We start from the raw sequence: 19,469 nt of genomic DNA, 5'->3' as shown, positions 1-19,469 counted from the left end.
GAGTTTCTCCACTCCTCTCCATCAGGTTCTAACCTGCAGATGTTCCTCACTTCGGTTTTCTGCCAAACAGAGTGTCAGCTTGTGGCATCCCGTCTGTCCCTGCTGTCAGTCTGCACCTTAACAACGCTACACGCAGACCCGCATCTGACCACAGTCTTTCCCGCTAAATTTGTTATTACTTGAATACTGTTTTCTACCCAACCTAGTGATAGGTGTACATTCAAGACATCGTTGAAAGTAGGCCTGTCAAATTACATCCTGTTAGGTGTTACTTGTAGGGGTATGCCATGTCTAGGAAGGATTGACTTGGCACAGACAAGTCATCCTTTACTGTGGTATTTTGTAGTGGCTCCATCTCAAAGGCTATGAATAATGACCAAGAAAACACAGAGATATTTTTTTTTTTTTGTGGGGAAAGGTTCACCAAGGAAAAAAACACCTTTTATTTTAATCTAGGAGTCTTTTTTTGGCTTGTTTTCTGAGACACCGATGTGGACTTTCCCTGGCTTGTAACTTTGCCTTCTGTGGTATATCATACCTTAGCTAATGTCACTCCTCGTTATATTTATTCTTTGTCTCCCTAATCTAGTCCTTAGATGAGCTTTGAGAACCTATTCTTGCGTATTTTTGCATCACTTTTTGCAGCTGTCACCTTCATGCTTTTAAACAAACTCTGCACAGTATTCTCATCCCCTTGCATTAGCATTAGGCTATTGCCATGGTGGCTTTTTGCAGTTAAATTTGTTGGTTCATATTTGCCTGAATATTGGGTTTGTTAAATGAGTATTGATGTGTTTACATCTCGTCTTGGACTTTGATGTAGCCCATTTTTCTCAGAAGAAATGTAAGCATCCAACCACCAAATCTCAGATTTGGATTCCACTGGCGAATCCTAAATTGGCAGTTTAGAAAATGTCACTATCATTAGAGAAGGATTTGCCCTATCTTTTGGCAGCAGAAGTAAGTGTTACCTGTTTACTTCCTATTAATACATTTTTCACTGCAAAATATGAACTCAGTCTTCCTCCCATCTTTCTGAACATAGCAAAGCTCAGTTTTTAATTGAGGCTGATGGTGTATAAATTGGCATTCTGCTGTAGAAAACTGTTCCTATACCCTCCTTGGTAGCCTATGTCGACAACCCAGTTCTAACCTTACATTTTTGTCATCTGAAGATCAAGACTAAAACAGATTCCCTGACTCAAGAAATTCTGTGTGGATTGGATGGGATGGTACTTTAGTATTTGGAAAGTTTGTGGGCTTTTAATAATGTCTGGATTATATACAGACTTTTCTATGAAGATTTTGCTCCTGTCCCTTGTTTAGTAACTGGATTTGACATGAACTTCCAACTTACCATAGTCCATCGGTACAATTTGGTAGCTTACCTCTTCTGAGGTGGTTTTACTTGAAATTCGCTTTTATATACCCTTTTATACCCAGCAGCTTTTGTCTCTTTAAAAAGCTAGTTGAAAGCTCTGTGGTATTCTTTTTTGTTTTCTTTTTTTTTTTTTTTTTTTTTAACTCCCAAATCAAAACGTGTTCTGTGTAGATTTTTACACTGTAGGTTGTCTGTGTAGGTGGTAGTCTTTGCTATGTGTTGTAGCTTTTAGCGTAACACATGAACTGCGGAACGCAAAATGATAACTAAGCCCAGATTACTTTATTGCGGGGAGAAAGAAAGGCTTGTTTGAGGCTTTACAGTTGACATTACAGATTTAACAGTTATGCGTCATTAATAGTTGATAACGTTATTTTAATCTTCATTTGCATGCATCGAGACAATAGTACAAGCAAGACCGTCATTACACTGCAACATTGGCAGATCGTTGTATGACTAAGAACTTAAATTTGAAATGGCTTCAGAGAGCATGTTGAATAGAAGAATGCAGCTGAGCTCCAGCTCTGCTTAGAAAAAATACACTTGCATGAACTGAAAGAAACAATTTGACGTATTAAGAGTTGCCTTTATTACTGTTACTTACTCAGCTGTTTGCCAGCAGTTGGTGGCAGAAAAGCGTAGTGCTTACCCTTTGTAGCTCGGTTTTATTCAAGTACTATGACACAAATGAATGATACCACCAAATACATAAGCTTTAAATTCTTCTTATTCTAATAAAAAGCACTCCGAAATTTGACCATCTCCTACTTCCCAAAAGACAGCGATAAAAAAGCAAACTCTCCTCTTACAGCACCCCAGATCACATAAACAAATCTTTACTATTCTAGTGTAAATTTGAATAATACATTTAAAATTATATGATATTACTGGTCAGCATTTTCCAGTCTATGCTGATGTTGCAGAATATATTATTGTGATTAATGTACGGCTTTTTGCATTCAGCATTAAGTGATAAATATGTCATTTTCTAGGTCTACTATATAATGCAAGTGTCTGTACATCAAAGATGACAAGTATTGCACAATTTATTAAGCTTAGGCACAGGGCCATTTGTTGACAATTAAATTCTTTAATAAATATTTGGTTTTCTTGTTGTTAGTATTTGTCATACTTCGTGAACTAAACAGAGGTAAAACAACTCTTTGTTTTTAGAAACATAGTATTTTAAAAAGCCAGAGCTACGTTTACTATATGTTCCAAAGAATAACTGAGGCACATTTGGCCCAGTTTCAAGGAGTGACAGATTTTGCAGTGGTACATGAAATCCAATCAAGAGAAACTATAGAAATAGACTGACATATAGAAAACTATACATTCTAAATGCTTTATGTTTATTTGTAATGATGTCAAGTGCACATATAATCAAACATAAACTTACTAGCGTGTCTAGCTAAATTCTTTTCTGCAACTAAATTTGTGGTGGTGTGTGAAATGAGACATATTATGAGCATAATAATCAGATTATGTATATTTAAATGTTTTCATCATTTTGTTAAAATGATGCCGAGTTCTTGCTGAATGTTTGAATTACACTTATTATTCTAGATGCTTTCATACAGCATCTGTTGTATTCAGGTATATTAAACTATATTTCATTTACTTGTAAACTAGAGAACATTCTTTTTAAATTAGTGTGCTAACCACAAAGCCTAATTGGAGTGTACCAAAGATGCATGTTGGAAATTTAAAACCTCTTGAGTTATTAAAATTGCCAAGAACAAATTGAAAAACGTTTTTTTCCCTTTGATTAGAATCCATAGTATATGTTCATTTGTATAAACCATCCATGCAAGGAATTTAATCTTAATTTAATTCTGGTTTAAACGTTTTCAGCACAGATTGTAAAAGCTCAGGAGTTTATTTGTGCCAACTGGATTGAGTTTAAACCATACCCAGCACTTTGTGACACCATAGATATCTGTTGAATAGGAAGAAAAAGTAACACATCTTTCTAAGGATTTTGAAATACTAATATATAATATCTTGAAATACATAATACTTTATTAGCATCTAATATTGTAGTGTTATAACAAACTTGCAGGTTGACTGTTTCTCTGACAGCCACATCATTTCTTTGTCATAATATATTTTTAAATATTTTTAAAAGAATATTCTGTGCTCACAATCCTTTTTTTTTTAGTCCAATGCAATATTCAGAAACATTGTCAGTCAACTATAAAACATTCATAAAGCACACCTTTGAATGGTCTACCATAAAACAACTTTTCTCCACGCAGGCAGAATTATTTTGCATTTTTCCATTTTCCCAGTTGTAATCCAAATGAGACTTTAGAAAATCCAGCAAAGGTATTAGCATTAAATTAGAGTGGCCTACACAGAAGTGTCTTCTCTTGTGATTTTGAATGTATGGTTGCACCAGTCATGTTTGCCAAAGCTAAAATCATACCAGATACCCCGACTTTTTCCTTTCTATGAAATTTACATTGGTTATTTAAGAGCTAAAAGTTTTAAAGCGTAAGCATCAGATCTGGAAGAGACCAGGTCTCATGATCATTTTCGCACCTGCTTGCTGGTTTCAGAGTCATGCCTACAATATTATTTTTGCATGCTTCTGTAAACTTCTGAAAAGATCCAACAGCTCCATTTCCATCCCTGGAGATACTCAGTACAGGGCTGGACGGGACCCCGAGCAATCTGATCTAACTTCAAAGTTGTCCCTGCTCTGAGGGGGCTCTGAACTGCCCACACAGTTCCCTTCAGACCCCTCCACAGATCTCATGGCAACCTCGTCACTCAGACTGGCAGTATTTCTGATGGTTTGTACTGGAGCTTAACAGTTTCTTGACCAAATCCCCTAGGCATGGTGGTAATACTGCTACTACTGGATTAATCAATTAATCTTGTTAATCTAGTTTTTACTGAGCTTTTTTACAGCCCACTGATGAAAAGCAGGCTTTGTGTTGTGCCCCGTGGACTTCTCCATGGCATTCATTCTAAGGGGTCCTTCACCCTTTTTGATCTTTGCATGCTATAGATAGCCCGTAGGCTTTTCCTTTCAGGTTTTACTTTTTCTTAAGTTGTGCTTGTCTTCTGGCCCGTCCCTAAATACTTTTTAATTATCTGCTTTCACTCCTATTCCTGTACCTTAATCCTTATGAGTGTAAAAGAAGCCATCTTCTCTCATCTTAATCTTTGCACATAAAATTGACTTCTGTACGTGGTCCATGGCTAGGTCAGTCAGAGAGCAGGACTCATGCCACCTAGCTTTAGATGTCTCCAGTGCAGGTCTGTCTTTGTGTTAATCAGCCTCAGCCTTATTAGAGAAAAAAAATAATAGGCACCTCTTAAATATGGCTATGAGACCTGTGTTCCCCTCTACATGTGAAATTTTCATCTTGTCCTGGGAGTGCAGGTAGAACTCATACAGTAGAGGTATCCATGCTGCGCTCAGGCTTCCCCTACAGTCAACAGAAAGAAATGGGAACTTCTGGGGCATGACTTGTATGATCCATTTTTAAATGTCTGCTCTGAGGTGAGTAGACATGCGCTGCTTCCTAAAAGTGTACACTTTCTTCTATTGACAACAAAGGAGCCTGTGATACCTATCGCAGGTGTGGGTAACTGCACCAGTGGGCACATCTGGTCAGAAGAATCGCACCTTATTTTCATTTCTTCTCACAGTGCTCCTGAAAAAAACAATTACGTTATTTTTTCACGAAGCTCCAAAAGTGTCTGACTTGGGAGAGTAGAAGAGAAGGTGCTTGATAGCAACAGCCAGACCCTTTTATTTTCAGTTTCTGCCCACTCACTGGAGAGGAACAACACTTCCAGGGAACAATTCATCCCACCCTAAAGTAGAGAACCAAAAATAAGTCAGATGAATTGTGCCTGTCTCCTGCATAAAGAGTGCTTTAGACCAACTAGGTCAGAGATGGGCATGAACATCTCTATGAGATTAATTGTGTCCCGACAATAAAGTGTTGGGACAATGATTATATCTCATCATGCTCATTAATGTCTCCTTAGGTTGTGTGTAAGCCTGTCTGTGCTGTTTTATATGTATCAATTGTGCATTGACTGAAAACTAACTTAAAGACTGTGAGCAAAGACAAATATTGAAGTGTAGCATATGGAAATTCTTCACCCTAGAGGCTATCAAGCAATTTGGTTTTCATTCATACTGATGATGATGATCATAGAGGAATGCTGAGATATGGAACAAATTGCAGATGATACCGAATCGGGCAATGATGTGAAAAGTACATGGACAAAAGAAATAAGTATGTAGGCATGTACTCCATGGGCAGTACAGGGAAAGGAAGTCAACTTGGAAACTACAGGTTAATACATGTAGGAGGAAATGCAAAGAAATTCAGCCACAGAAGACAAACCTAGGAAGTGATAATACAGAAAGAGGTGTGTAAAGATAACAAATGGGATAACAAATGGGAAGTGAGGTAGGACTTCGCAGAGCAGACTGGCCAGCAAAACAGGTTAACAGAAGGAAGGTCAAGTCATCAAGCAGGCAGGTGCATACCTCTTCTTTATCTTTGTGATTATATCCAGAACAAAAATGTTCAAACGTAATTTTAAAAATACTTTGTGGATCATGTAACTGCCAAAAAGCTATTAATAATTTCAAAAAAAATCATAAGATCACTGAAGGTAAGTGGGGGAGAGCAGGGAAGAGGTGGAAACTGAGCTGTGAGGTAGATGAAAATTTAGACAGCTTGGCACATTTATACCTGCTGGATACAGATGTCAGTAACTCACTGCTGTGTTGTTAATACCAAGCAAAGAGAGAAACTGAGTTAGAGTAGTACTAAAAAAGATAGGCTGGAATGTGAGACCCGTAGCCCAGGGAGCTCTGTTGGCAGCTCTGTTGTAGGGACTTAGAAGAAAACAAGCCAGACATGGCATTAGAAAGTAAAGAGAATAAAACCTGAATATATTCTAATACACGGACTGGTGTAAATATCCTCATGGTTTAAACTGCTGCTGTTCTTTTAAAGACGGTTGATTCATGTGTTTTGTGAACTTAGATTTCAGTTTTCAGTAATGGCTCTTACAACACTAGGGCTGTCCCCTGTGAAGGGGGTTTCACATCTTCTAAGGCACGGGATGGAACTGAACCCATTTATTCCCTGTTTTAGTGAGGAGAGTACTCACACAAAGAAAACAGCTTCTTTTCAAAAGGGAGTGCTTTTTTTAGTCTTTTTTAAAATTTTTTTTCCTTCCCTCCATTCCATCTTTAATATAGTGCTATCCCACCTTCTGTTTTTGAATAAAAAACAGCAGGACCATATCATTCTAAGGGAGAGTTTGGGGTCTGTGACAGCTAAGTGGAGGGACCTACCTCCTTGGGTTCATTGCTAGGTTCCAATGAACTGCAAGACTCCTTGGTAAATTGAGTGTGTAATACTGCATGCCCTGTGATCTCGCCCTTGGGTGATTGGGATGGGAGTGCTGCTTGGTCTCTTTGGCTGGGGTTCTGCAGTGTTAGAGGTGCTAAAGGAGAACAAGCCTGGCACTGACCATTGTTTGTCCCCAGAGTAGATTTTGGGCATTTGAAATGTGCACCACGTCTGGAAGTCTTGGGAGCGCTCCCATTTCCACCAGGACAGATAAGCCTCTGTAGCCCAGGGACACCTCTCTGTGTGGTAATCTCTACTCATTACCTTAGCTCATCTTTCACTTTGTTGACCTTAGACTTCAACAAAAATATGTGCTGTAAATTAGCTGTCACCACCCAGAAACTAGCCTGTCCAGTCACTGTCTTTCCTCCCTCAAAACATCATTGTCCAGCATGAGCAAAAACTTGAGTGGACTGTCAGAAATTATGGTTATTTATGAGCAACCTAGTCTGAAATCCCAAGACATGTACCAGATGGAACAAGGCAGAAAAGGCAAGGCACTAAACTAGATAGTCCAGTGTGCCTTTTAGATTGATGCTGGAGGACATTGATCCACAGATCACTAAGTACTAAAACTCTACCACTTCGAAGTGCTCAATTAACTAATTTACAGGAAAGTCAATGATATTGCTTCAAATTTTGTCATTATTGAACTATACCTGCAGTGTTGTGGCCATCTTTACTGCTACTAAGGAACTTACAAGAGAGTCCCAATTTTTGTTCTTGACAGTTTTCCTATCCCACAAATGGCAACTTCCTTTATTAATTTTAAGGTTAGTTGGGTAATGTGGCAGTGAAATGAAACACACTTGGGTTAAGGCTTGCACTTTCCGTCAGAGCCAATCTTCCTAAGACATTGGTGGTACGGCTTTTGAAACTGGCTCCGGGCCTGGCTCTGGGTGCAAGAGAGAAATCACTTTACTGTCCACTTCTGGACGTGGTTCGTTATTGCACGCGTTTCCACCATCCGTCCTCTGATTCAGCTGGATAACGGTTACCTTGGAGTGGCAGGTGGGCTCCCCATCAGTGGAGGAAGGAGGTTGGCAGTGGAAAAGCTGACGAAAGCATTTGTAGAACTGAAACAACAAACAAAGAATTCTAGACATAGTTGCTAGGCAGGCTACAATTCAGAGCATCTCTGTAACAGCTTGGAGGCAAGGAAACATGGTTTATTAGGCTTGTACTTTTTGCTCAAATAGGGATTAAATATTTTTTCACTGTGAATCCGCTTCTTGCTGCTTAAGACTAAAGTTCACTTAAATTGGTGGACTTTTCTTTTGAAATTGATATGCTTAGCTTTTCTAAGACCGTAGACTCTGTAGAGTGTAAAGCTGTAGAACAATCTCAAACATTTTCAGAACCTTTCATTTATGATAAGAGAAGATTTAATCACAGAAGTAATTGGTTTTCAGTTACTTCACACATCAGGCGGGGAAAAAATCATTTTGATAATCTAATGATACACAGCAGGGAGAACATAAGGTTCTTTTCATTAGCAAGCCATTGAAATCTCTGTGTTCCCAAACTGCAAACTAAACTACAGAAAAATGGCTTTGCTTAATTAACGAACCAAAATAATTTTTTATGTTAATTCATTTCACTTGTGAGATCTACCCCAAACACCTTTGATGCTTCATGATTCCAAAGCTGTTATACAGAAAAAACCCAACAATTACATCAGTTCTCATTTGTGAGTACAAAGTGAGCAGAATTACACAGCTGTCTCCTCTGAGAGCTGACAGTCATATTCAACAGACAGGGATACCAGTAGTGCAACATGTGCTTCAATACATTGTCTACGTATTTTTTAAGTGAAATCTTAAAAAAAAAAAAAAAAAAAAAAAAGGTGTCCAAGGCTTACTTCATCATTTTCCTTTCACATGGCTATGTGAAACAGAAAAGGCTCCCAGAAGCTGTGATTGATGTGAAAATATTGCAGTTCAGACGGTGCTGTTGATCGATATCTGATATTAGTCCCTTCGAAAATCTGCAGCCGCAACACTAAAGAGTTCTGTCGTTTCAAAGCTATAAAAACCCTCTGTTAGTACAGATTTACAGTTGTGCCGTAGGAAAACAAAGTTTGCGTAAGCCCACCTATCTTCCTCCTGAATCTGTCTAGTTTTGATCTTGAGCATGGGATGGATAAGGAGAGTAACGGCATTGCAGGACTGCACCTAAGGTCAAAGCGAACCTTTGCCTGGCTTTAAACAGGATATTAATTTCCATTTGGCCTTTCTTAACCGCTCTTGGCAGTACTGATGATTGCCATCGACATGTGGCAACAAAAAATGGGTTGGCATTTTGTGGCTTCCTCCTTGCTGAGCAGGAGGTGGTCAGGGCCTTTTCCTTGTGACAGCACTGCTCTGAGAAGGAATTCGCCTTCCTCAGCCTCCCTTCATGAGACTCTTCACAAAATTGTCAGAAGCTGTGAGCTTTTTTGCCACCACTACATGGCTGATATTTTTTTATATGCCCTTCTGTGTGTATTTAGGCTGCCTTCTTGGTCATGTCTTCCTGCCTAGAGAGAAGCAAGTAGATGGAAAAAGTGGAATTGGTTCAATTCCAGACTAAAAAAGACCAACATTGTAATAAGATAGAGATGTTTCAAGGAGTACATCGATACCCTGATATGCCAGCGATCAGAGTGAACCATGCAAAAGTTGTCAAGGGAATTGTTGGATGTCAAGGGAGTTGCTGGATGAGTGATACTGGCCCATCTTTCCATTCTTGTTTCCCCTTGCCATGGTGTACAAAAAAGGAAAGGGAAATCAGTCAGATTCTTCATAGCCTTGAAAATTAGTGTGTATGTAAATATTTGCAAGACACAGATATCCAAAAGCACAAAGTAGGATAGAATGGGCATACCTGGAATATTTTTTTTTTATCTCCTGTACGTGGCAGGTCAGAGTTTAGCTGTGGCAGTGGTACAAATACCAAGAAGAGCTCCTTAAAAACACCAGACAATTGCTCTGTGTATGTGTGTGTGTTCTGTATTCTGCAAGTGAATGTCAAGACCTGGTCTGTCTTGCTAAATAGCTTCAAGAATTGATAATGTACAAGAAAACCGAGAAAAGTGATCAGTTGACTAAAAAAAATAAGCATGCAGCTGCAGTAAGTCCCTGCTTCTTGTGTGGGATGTTTTGTGGACAGCGTAGGGTAAATGGAGGGAGGTGGGAGAGAGCATTCTTCTCACTCAAGGAGGCTGATGGTGGTATGGAAGCCCTTTATAGGCTTTTTACTCTTCCTTATGATTGTTGTCCTACCCCGTCAACTCTACAGGGATCTTTATGTATCAGGAACAAGTGAAAGCTGCTCTAATAAAAGGAACTATTCACTTAATGATTTTACAGAAGTAATACTTAAGGTGCGCAACAGCAAAGGAAAGCAGGAAAGAAAAACAGATCGGGTGACCGCAGGGAAATTTCAGTGAGAAAGATGAAATTTGGGGTTCACTTTTGTTTTCACTTTCTGCTCCAGGTATCCTCATCATGATGTCCATGTGTAACGAAGTGCACGTGTACGAATACATCCCTTCAGTCCGACAGACCGACTTATGTCACTACCATGAACTCTACTACGATGCAGCTTGTACCTTAGGGGCCTACCACCCTCTGCTCTACGAGAAGCTGTTGGTGCAGAGGATGAACAAAGGTTTGCAGGATGATCTGTATCGGAAGGGGAAAGTCATTTTGCCAGGGTTCAAAGCTGTCAAGTGCCCCGAACGAAATAGTTTCCCACACTTGTAGAAGAGAGTCCTTCAGAAACAATGTGCAATAAGGTACTACTGTCGTACTATAAAAAAGGAGAGAATACTTGAAAAATGTATCTTAGACCAATCTAGTCTTGAGTCTATAAATTGTAATTAAGTAGCAGGCATGAGAAATGCTTCTTTTCTGAGCCTGAGTATTTATTACTGCTTTGCAAATAGTTAAAGAGAAAAAAAAAAGGCTTAGCTCATGAAAGGTGCAAAGGACATACTTAGGCAGAAATATAATGTATTGTTGTGGGTGTGACTGTCAGAATTTGTCGGTGGTCTCTTATGCCACATATGCTAGACTGTAAGTTTTTTTTAATGAACTTATTTAACTGTCAAACCTGGCATTGTGAAACAGCCTCTATTGTTCATGTACAGAGCAGCCAGTTGAACAATGCAGCATTTCTCATGGCTCCATGGGATTTTCACACTCTCCAAGAATGAAGTAATCGCTACTCCGAGCTGTGCAGTCATTGACTAGCGCAGGCTTTTAATTCCTGCTCATAGGCAGCCCCAGTTACAGGCCTCCAACTGTACAGGGGGCCTTATGGTGGCTGTGAAGTCAGTGCAGATGGAGATGGCTGTACACACAGCTAAACCAGTAAAGCTACTGGATATACTTTTGATGTCAGACCCCCGTGCTCACACTGACTGCACAGGGCAGAGGGAAAAGAGAAATGTCTCATTTCTTTAGAGAGCAACTAACGTATTCGTAACCCATTCAGGAAAAAAACCTCTCCCTGGGAGGCCTATCAAGAGGGTGTAAGTGAGATGGAAATGGTGCCTTCCCCTGGTCTGCACAGATAAAGATGATCCAGAGAAAGGCAAGGGAGGCCGTGCAGCACTCGCACGTCTAGCTGAAAGCCAGCGTAGAGGGAGCTCACCTTCCTGCAGCAAAGGTATCGTTTAGGATTACAGACATCATTTGTTAGGTATTTCACTGGGATCCAAATCAAACTCACTTGTTCACAAGTTGCTGCTGTTAAGAAAGTATAAGGAGTTTTCTGACAAAAGAAGAGCATTGCAGCATTTTTTATTTAACTTTTGAAAGACCATGCCCCAGAGAGGCTGTAATGTCTGCAAGAAACCTGACTACAGATTGCATATGGAGTTAATTCGATATTTTCCTTCATAACACAGAATGAGAATATTCTCTAAGGCACTTCTAAAAATTTGCCTGGTTGCTAATATATTTAAAGCATTATTTTTCATGGCAAGACTTGAGTTTCAGATTTTCTGAGTGGCAGGATGTTAATGTTTTGGGGTGTTTTTTTTCGCCCTTTCTCCTAGGGTAAGGTCAGCAGGAACATATGTACCCAAAAGCACAGCTATATCCTCCTCATGTCCATTCAGTGGAAAGGCAGGCAGCTCAAAGAGACACTGAAAAAAATAGCTGAGTGATTGTGGTGGAAAGTATTTTTTGTGTTTTGTCTTAAGCAACAGAAAGGCAATTGAAGAGTGCACACAATATTAATGACTATTTCCTCTTCAATAGTAATGTAAGTATAATCACAGAATCCTTTTTCTGTCACTGCGCTCTTTGGGTCTGATGATTTTCCTTCCTCAAAAGTGGAGAATGTGTGTCTTACATAGGGCTTCACCTTCTTTTCCCATGTAGTCTCTTGATTTGGGCTTCATGATCCTCTTAAGATTCCTTTTGTTGACAGAAAGTATGTCCAGATGATCTAAAAACTGTACTTCTGTATTGTGTGGATAGTTATGTCCATAAATCATTTTGGTACATGTCAAAATGAGTAGGTTTTACTCATATTAGCCTTAGACTCTGGATATATTACATACTGATTTCTTTTTAATGTTATGTATGGTGGCAACTTTATTCTTAAAATTAATAACACTGGTTTTTAATTGTGTGGAGAATAGATAATTTACATAGAACTAATCTGTTTTTCCATACGTTTGGTACCCTGTTTGCAAAACATTTGAACAGTGCAATCAAACATGTCTGTCTTTCCCGTACGCTGGGTTAGCTACCACATGTTTGTAAAGGAAGGGAGTTGATTGGCTTTCGAGGACTAGTGAATACACTACTTTTCCATAAGCTGTAAATTCTAAAGTTCTGAAAAGAAAAAAAAAAAGCATATCACACTGATTGGTCTGCAGCCGCTAATCTTTAACTTTGATTCTCACGAAGAACAAAAATACTAACTGCATTACTCAACTACCCACAGCAGGATTATGTTGTATTGTTCTCTCAGTAATTTGTCAGAATAACCAACATAGCTGTTGTACAGAACAAGGCAAATGATAAAGTTTCATGTAACGAGTGCTAAGCATACCTGCTCTAATACATCATTTAAATAACAATGCAGAACCAGGTCTGAGATGTTGTAAAATGAACTGTGTATTTTTAATCTACGGAACTGTGCGCATTCAAGGCCTTCTGGCATAAATTTTTTCTTTGCCGTATCCTGATTTATACGGCAGTCAGAGCTCCTTCCACAAGTGCAAACGTGGGTGCTGTAGCACCACCACCTCTGTAGATGCTGCTGAGCTGTCCTGCAAACACTTGCTTGCTCACAGAGGAGGAAGACCAACTTGGGATGCCCATCTTGAAAAAAAAACTAAGCATCCCTGGCGTGACTTTCCAACACTTGTTTCCACTGTGATGTTTCACTGATCTGCCTGCTCAAACATTTTGTGGCTGCTTAAAGAGATTTTACTCCCCTACTTTGTCTTGTCCGCCTTCAGTTTTTGACACAAGTAAGCGTAGCCTGAGTTGGTAACTGAGGGCTCACGTCCACTTGCTGCAAGAGGGGAAGGGGCAGAAGTAAAGAGGGAACATAAAGGACTTGCGGAGGTGCTCCCCTCACCACTGCTTACACTCTGTGGCATTGGCATTGGTGGCTTTTATAAGAACCCACCAAGTATTCTTTGCGTTTGTGGGCATTTCCCCATCTCTGGTGAGGGCAGAGAGATCTTCAAAAAGAAGATCTATATTTTACATTCAGTAAATTTAAAACAGCGAGTGAGTGTCTAGTAGCACCGAACCATGTATCTTAATAATAATAACGCGGGAGAGTGCTGGGTTTAGATATGTATATTAAATGCAGGCAATGTGAAAGGAAATGCATTTTCCCACCCAGCCAGTGGGAAAAGATACAGCCGTGGCTTCGTAGCTCTCCCATGTGCCTGTCGCGCCCTGACGGAGTGGAACAGCACCGTCGATGAGAGGTTTGCCCAAACCTGGCCCTTGAAGTGCATCATCAGCTGAGCAAATGCCTCTGCTGGTGAACTCCCTTCACACTTGTTGCTGCGATGCAGGTTTTAAATTTACGGAGTTTTACCGACAAGTAGGACTAATTTGCCTTCAAAAGCTGTTGAGCTTCATTTCTGTGCCCTGGTGCTGTGGACAACAGTTGCACTTAGCTGAAACAAACCAGAAACACAGCAGCAGCCTAAGGAAATGTGCTGAGTTTATGCTGAATTTCATTATGCTCTTTTTTCCACTGTGAATTCCGTAGCTTTTCTGACTTGCGGTGCTCTATCATTTTACGCATTCAGCCTTTGGATGGTTAAATCAAGGTATTCTTCTGTTTATTCATGAAAAAAAAATACGTAAGATTTTGCCTCATTTTGAGCCAAAAACTTTTTTGCTAGAAAAAAAATTATTAATTGTTTCATTCTTTATGGTTCTAGAGCTTTTAGTCTAACGTTTACCTGAGCATAAACTCACAGCTCAGTCAGTCATTCCTTGGATTAAACTGCTTCATCTTCTTTTTTGACCTTGCTGTGCAATTTCATGCTGTTCAAACTCTGGTAGTGTCAGTGAAATTGCAATAATATAAGAAATATGTACCTTTTTAGAGAGAGGGGGTGATTTATACATTCTAATCTATGCTCTCTCTGTACAAATTTAGCTAAATCATGGCATGTTGTTGGTCAGGACACTTTCTTTGGTGAAAACATCCAAATTCTGAACTTGTTGCTGTAGATCTCTTGCCAAAGTCAGCAAAACCAAGACAGGTTTTTTTTCTTAAATGAAGACAAGTGTCTACACTCAATGGTTGCACAGACTGAACACAGTCATTTTAGAGACAGATTGAATTAAACAGGAGTTCAAAAGATGTGTAGACCAATCCAGTCCATAGTGGTTTTTTTTTCTTTTTCATTTCCTTTTTCTTTAGCAGTTTTTAAGGATGGAAAATGCCTTTTGAACCGTGACACAGATGTACCATGAAATGAATATTAAATGCATTGACTGCAAAAATTAATGGCTACTATCTTTCCCTTTATGCTCGCTAAAGTTGATGCTTATTGAATGAATTAAATTGTATTTTGAAGTAGGTAATTCAGAAGACTGTTATTAGAAAACATCTGAATCTTTCCTGGGAGCTCTCCTCTCACACACAAGGAGGATACCTGATTTAACTCTTTGAAATTTAAAGTAGCCCGCGTCTGGGTGTACCTGAATCAGTGAATGAATTTTGACACTGCAAATTTCTTCTCTCTGGCTTAGTGATCAGATTCAGAGTTTTGTTCTTGAAATAAGAGTTGTGTGTAAAAGCCTTACATGTATCCATACCATCTCATCACTCTTATAATACATAGTCATTGAACTATTCAAATATAGACTGTGTACTTTTTTAATAGCTTTGAGAATTATTTTGTATGATGATTTTTTTAAATGAATGTGTACTCTAATAACAAAGCTTAAGATTTTACAGGAGTCACATTTTTAAGCAGTGTTTGTATACATTTTAACACTTTTTATATTTTCTATTATGATTTTGTATATTTTTATGTATGCACAGTGTACAGATTTTTTCCTGTAAATAAAACATTTGTTTTCATTTGTTTAGGAGTGCTGGTCTTTTCATATTGCCTTGAGTGAATGATACTGAACTGCAGATGGCACGAAACAGGGAAAGTGCCTGTCGGTTCTGCCCACAATTGCAACGAAATCCCGAATGGCAATGGACAGATAGGCTGACAAGTAGCTTTCACAGGTCACTACAGAAAAGAGGCAAATACTGTAAAGCCAGTTTTATTCTAAAATGAACATGTCCCCCCAGGCAGGTGCTCTGGGATTCCCTTGGGAGAATATACTGTACCGCTCCAGCTTTGGCAGTAAATTTCTTGGGATAGTCAAGCCCTCTAAGGAGGTGACGCTCTGGTGACTTGATGCTGTACTCAGAATGCTGGTAAACTTCAGCTAAATGCCTGTGCCACCCATTGAAGGAATCCACCGTCATGTCTTAAAGACTAAGAACAGGCTTTTTTGTCAGTTATTAATTAAAATGAAAAACAACTTACCAAAGGGAAAACATAACTTGCCGTTCAGTTTGTGATGAAATACCGTATAATTTAACCACTACAAGTCTGCTTACATCCATGAAATGTGAGGCATTCTGCTGCTTTTGGTGCTCTTTGAACTACGCACTGGCCGGAGTTGGGCCACTGGAGGTGACAGTCACTGTTTTCATCCCAGGGAGTCACCTTGAGCCCATGCCGACAATAAAGCTAGTTACACATTAGTGGAATGTTAGAAGTGGGATTGCCATCACACAACCTCCTGGCAGCCAGTAATCATGCAGCTCATCCTGTGTATTACACCACCACCTCCTGGCAGGCAGTGTTGAGGGGATAATTGCTATATGTCATGATACGCAAGTAACACCTCTCAGAAAACTCAGAACAATGAGCTACATCAGGGGATAAACTGAGTGCTGGGATGCATGAACGAAGCAACTAATTGATGCTTTTCAAATCCTTCAACTTTGCTTTTCATTTAAAAAAAAAACAACAACAAAACACGATCACTGCATTTCATGTGATAAAATGCTCAGTAAACTTCATTGTGTATGACACCAAAGAGGATATTCTTGTCTCACGGAACACAAACCAGTATCTCAGTAGGAGGTTGAAATCCATGAGCTATACTGCGTTGGGTACAGTGAACATCTTGGTGTACCCCCTATTCTTTAGCAGTGACGGCTATAGGCAATGTGACTTTACCTTTCCGATCGTATCTCAGGGAACCTTGGAGGCAACCCATTTTCAAGTTTCATTCCCAAAATCAGACTACCCCTTTCTGAGCAACATGCCTTTGAAGGAGGCACCTTTTATCTTTTTATTCATAGAAGTCAGCTGTTCCACTTGAGCAGCTCCGAGGGGCATAGTTTTCTGACAGGTCGACCTTCATACTGGCATTTTGGTCTGTTTATCTGCATTATTAGCTCACCTGTTGTGATCTGGTTGAAAGACAAGGTTCAGGACGACTGCTCCAACTTCCTGTCTTGACTGCAGCATGAACCCATTGAAGAACACCTAGACAAGCGCAGGAGGAGCCAGTCTTTTGCTATAATCACACCTGTCACCTTCTGCAGGAAACTGCACCTGCAGCAATGATTAAGTAGTGGCTTATTGTGGGATTACTTTATCAATCAGTATGAACAGTCCACTCACACTTGTGGTTTGGTTGGACTTCTATTCTAGCTCTCCCAGCATCTCGATCTTTCCAGGGTGACAAGTGGATAATTTGGTTGTTTCATCAGCATAACATGGATTTATCTGCTTGCTGCACCCCAAAACCTACCGATGTCCACTCCATACATGTATCTTTCCTTATTTTAAATATTTAGGTTCTGCTTTCTTACAGTGGTTAAGTTCCTCCAGATAGAGCACTTCAAAGAAACTACTGCACTTTTCTGGAAGTACAGCCTGACCCCTGAGCTTCATGACTTGGTACCCAAGACAAGTTAGTAGTGCATTCCCTGTTATTTCTTTTTCTGAAAATACACTGATATTGAAGTAAATGCATATTAAGTTTGATGGAAATGCTTACTGACTATATTATAATGACAGGGAACTAACTGTAACGCAGTAATAGAGTGGTTTAGTTTTTTCTTCCCTGGAGGCAGAGTAGCCACCAGAGAACTGACTGCACAAGTAGGTTGTGACAAATCACAGGGGGATCCATTGCTGATGGGATTGCTGGATTCTTAAAGATGATAAAAGTGAAGAAAGGGGTCCAGGGGAAGGAAGGAAGGGGGAGAGACAAGGAATAATGAAGCACAGCAAGGAAGGAGAAAGAAACAGCTAGAAAGATGTACCGTACCAGATGCAAAGGCAGAACTGCTGCTTTTTCCTAATAGTCACTTAATTGGTTTTGGCTGTTTGTTTTCTCATCCGTTAGTGCTCACCTTGCTGTTGTCAGGTTTAGTGTGGTGAGATGTGATCTCAAAATGAAAAACAAAGGTAGAGTTATGAACAGTAATTGACTTCTGCTGAGGCTCAGCTTCTTTGTAAACACATGAATCCCACAAATTAAACTGAGAAAAGACTAATGTCAGCAGAGTTGTGGGGTTACACTGCTACACTCTAAGCAGCCTCCTCTATGTGCTCATAGTCATCTGTATGAAAACTGAAATAAGAAAACTCATTTCCTCTGGTGACCTGTTTCTACGCATAGACAAATACGAATCAAATACCCTCATGGTTACAGGATGCTGACAGATAAGGGATAATTACTGAAGCAACAACTCCTTATATGCTTGTGAGAGGTCTCCAGAAACCCTGAGGGGTTCAGGGAGGGCAGGCAGTAGACATCACAGCTGCCTTGATTTTATGGAAGCAGCCAGAGGGGAAAATTGCTACCAGTGCTGACTTCAGGCTGTGTCAGCTGCTGTTAATTGCCGTGCTCCCAGATAGTCGCCTGACTGCAACTGAGCTGCCTGATTAAAGTATTTTGCTGGCCCGCCTTCTAAATGGTGTCTTTTCCCCACCCTCAGTCCTGGAGTGGAGATGCATCTTGCACTGTTGCTACCACATGCCGCGGGTATGTCTCCTGTGCAGGCGAGGCTCTTTGCCGGGGGGGGGGGGGGGGGGGAACAGAAGATGTTTGGGGGTTTCTGTATTGTTTTCTATAAAACTAGAGGTTTGTGGGTTTTGTTTTTTTTTTCTTCATTTAAGCATAATTTAGTCATTCTTATAGTAGTTCAAGGAAGTGTAACATGAACATGGCTCGAGTTCATGACTTGTTGATGTTTTGTAGACTAGGTGGCATTCCTGGTCCAAAGTATCTACACCTTGAATCAAGACAGGGATGGTAAGAAGAGTATTTGGCAAGTTAAGGCAAGAAACGAGATGTGTCTCTTGTGCAAGCTAAAAGTGCCTGAGGTCTACCCCTAGGCCCAGCCTTGCTGCCCATGAGGCACGTAAGCCAGGAGGCTCATATAAGGTACTATATCCTGAGCACAATGAGGACAGGTGTATGGGCAGATAACCGGGAAGGAAAGGTGGGGAATATTCTGCTTGAGGCCTGTTTCTGAGCCTACTTTTTCACAAAAAAAGGACAGGAGGATTTGCTGAAGCTGAGCAATGTTATTTTTCTTCCCTAGCAATATTCCTTGCTGGAGGTGCTGGGTTGTTATTCAGTTACTTCTAGTGCTTGTTTTCTTCTATACAAATGAAATGATAAGGTATCTGATGGACCTAATTTAGACTTCACAAATGCATGGGGCTGAACGTAGCTATCAGGCCATTAGGTGTTTTAATGAGCAGCTGGAGCATTCCAAGAACAGTAGAGATGAGAAGAAAACAAATCAATAAGCTGTTACCAAAATAATATTAATGAAGTTGTTCCATGGTAGAAGAGCAGGGAAGGCAGAAACAAAAGAGCATATACCAATGTCTGAGAAATATTACCTTATTTTCATGGATATAGCAAACCATTCAGATAATCCTTGATCATTTAAAAGTACTCTTTTTAGATAAGTCCTCATGAAATATGTACTCTCATATAAAGTGAATAAAATGAGAGATCAAAGCTGCAGGGATCATAAACTAATGATAATTATTTTGTTAGAGGAAAGAAAGAGAAACTTTTCTTTACCCATACTTCAATGTAACCAGCATGGCTGCTGAATTTCAAAGGGTCTGGTTGTGCACATGAAAGCATAATATCAACAATGCTGCT

The 19,469-nt window shown here is 39.8% G+C and overlaps 2 protein-coding genes across 4 annotated transcripts in view; one reads left to right on the top strand and one right to left on the bottom strand.

The window, feature by feature from the left end:
- ST6GAL2 (ST6 beta-galactoside alpha-2,6-sialyltransferase 2) overlaps positions 1-15,343 on the top strand; it is a 185,470-nt gene extending 170,127 nt beyond the window's left edge. For all 3 annotated transcript variants that reach the window (XM_074560372.1, XM_074560370.1, XM_074560377.1), the window contains exon 6: positions 10,255-15,343. In XM_074560372.1, the coding sequence (XP_074416473.1) occupies positions 10,255-10,523 (269 nt within the window). In that variant the 3' untranslated portion in view covers positions 10,524-15,343. The remainder of the gene's footprint in view (positions 1-10,254) is intronic.
- LOC141732069 (pinopsin-like) overlaps positions 1,212-19,469 on the bottom strand; it is a 100,336-nt gene continuing 82,078 nt past the window's right edge. The window contains exon 5 of the mRNA XM_074560389.1: positions 1,212-7,853. Within this exon, the coding sequence (XP_074416490.1) occupies positions 7,626-7,853 (228 nt within the window). The 3' untranslated portion in view covers positions 1,212-7,625. The remainder of the gene's footprint in view (positions 7,854-19,469) is intronic.

Source organism: Larus michahellis, chromosome 1 (assembly GCF_964199755.1).
Source record: "Larus michahellis chromosome 1, bLarMic1.1, whole genome shotgun sequence".
Taxonomy (NCBI): Eukaryota; Metazoa; Chordata; class Aves; order Charadriiformes; family Laridae; genus Larus; species Larus michahellis.
This window is presented reverse-complemented; position numbering and strand designations above follow the sequence as displayed.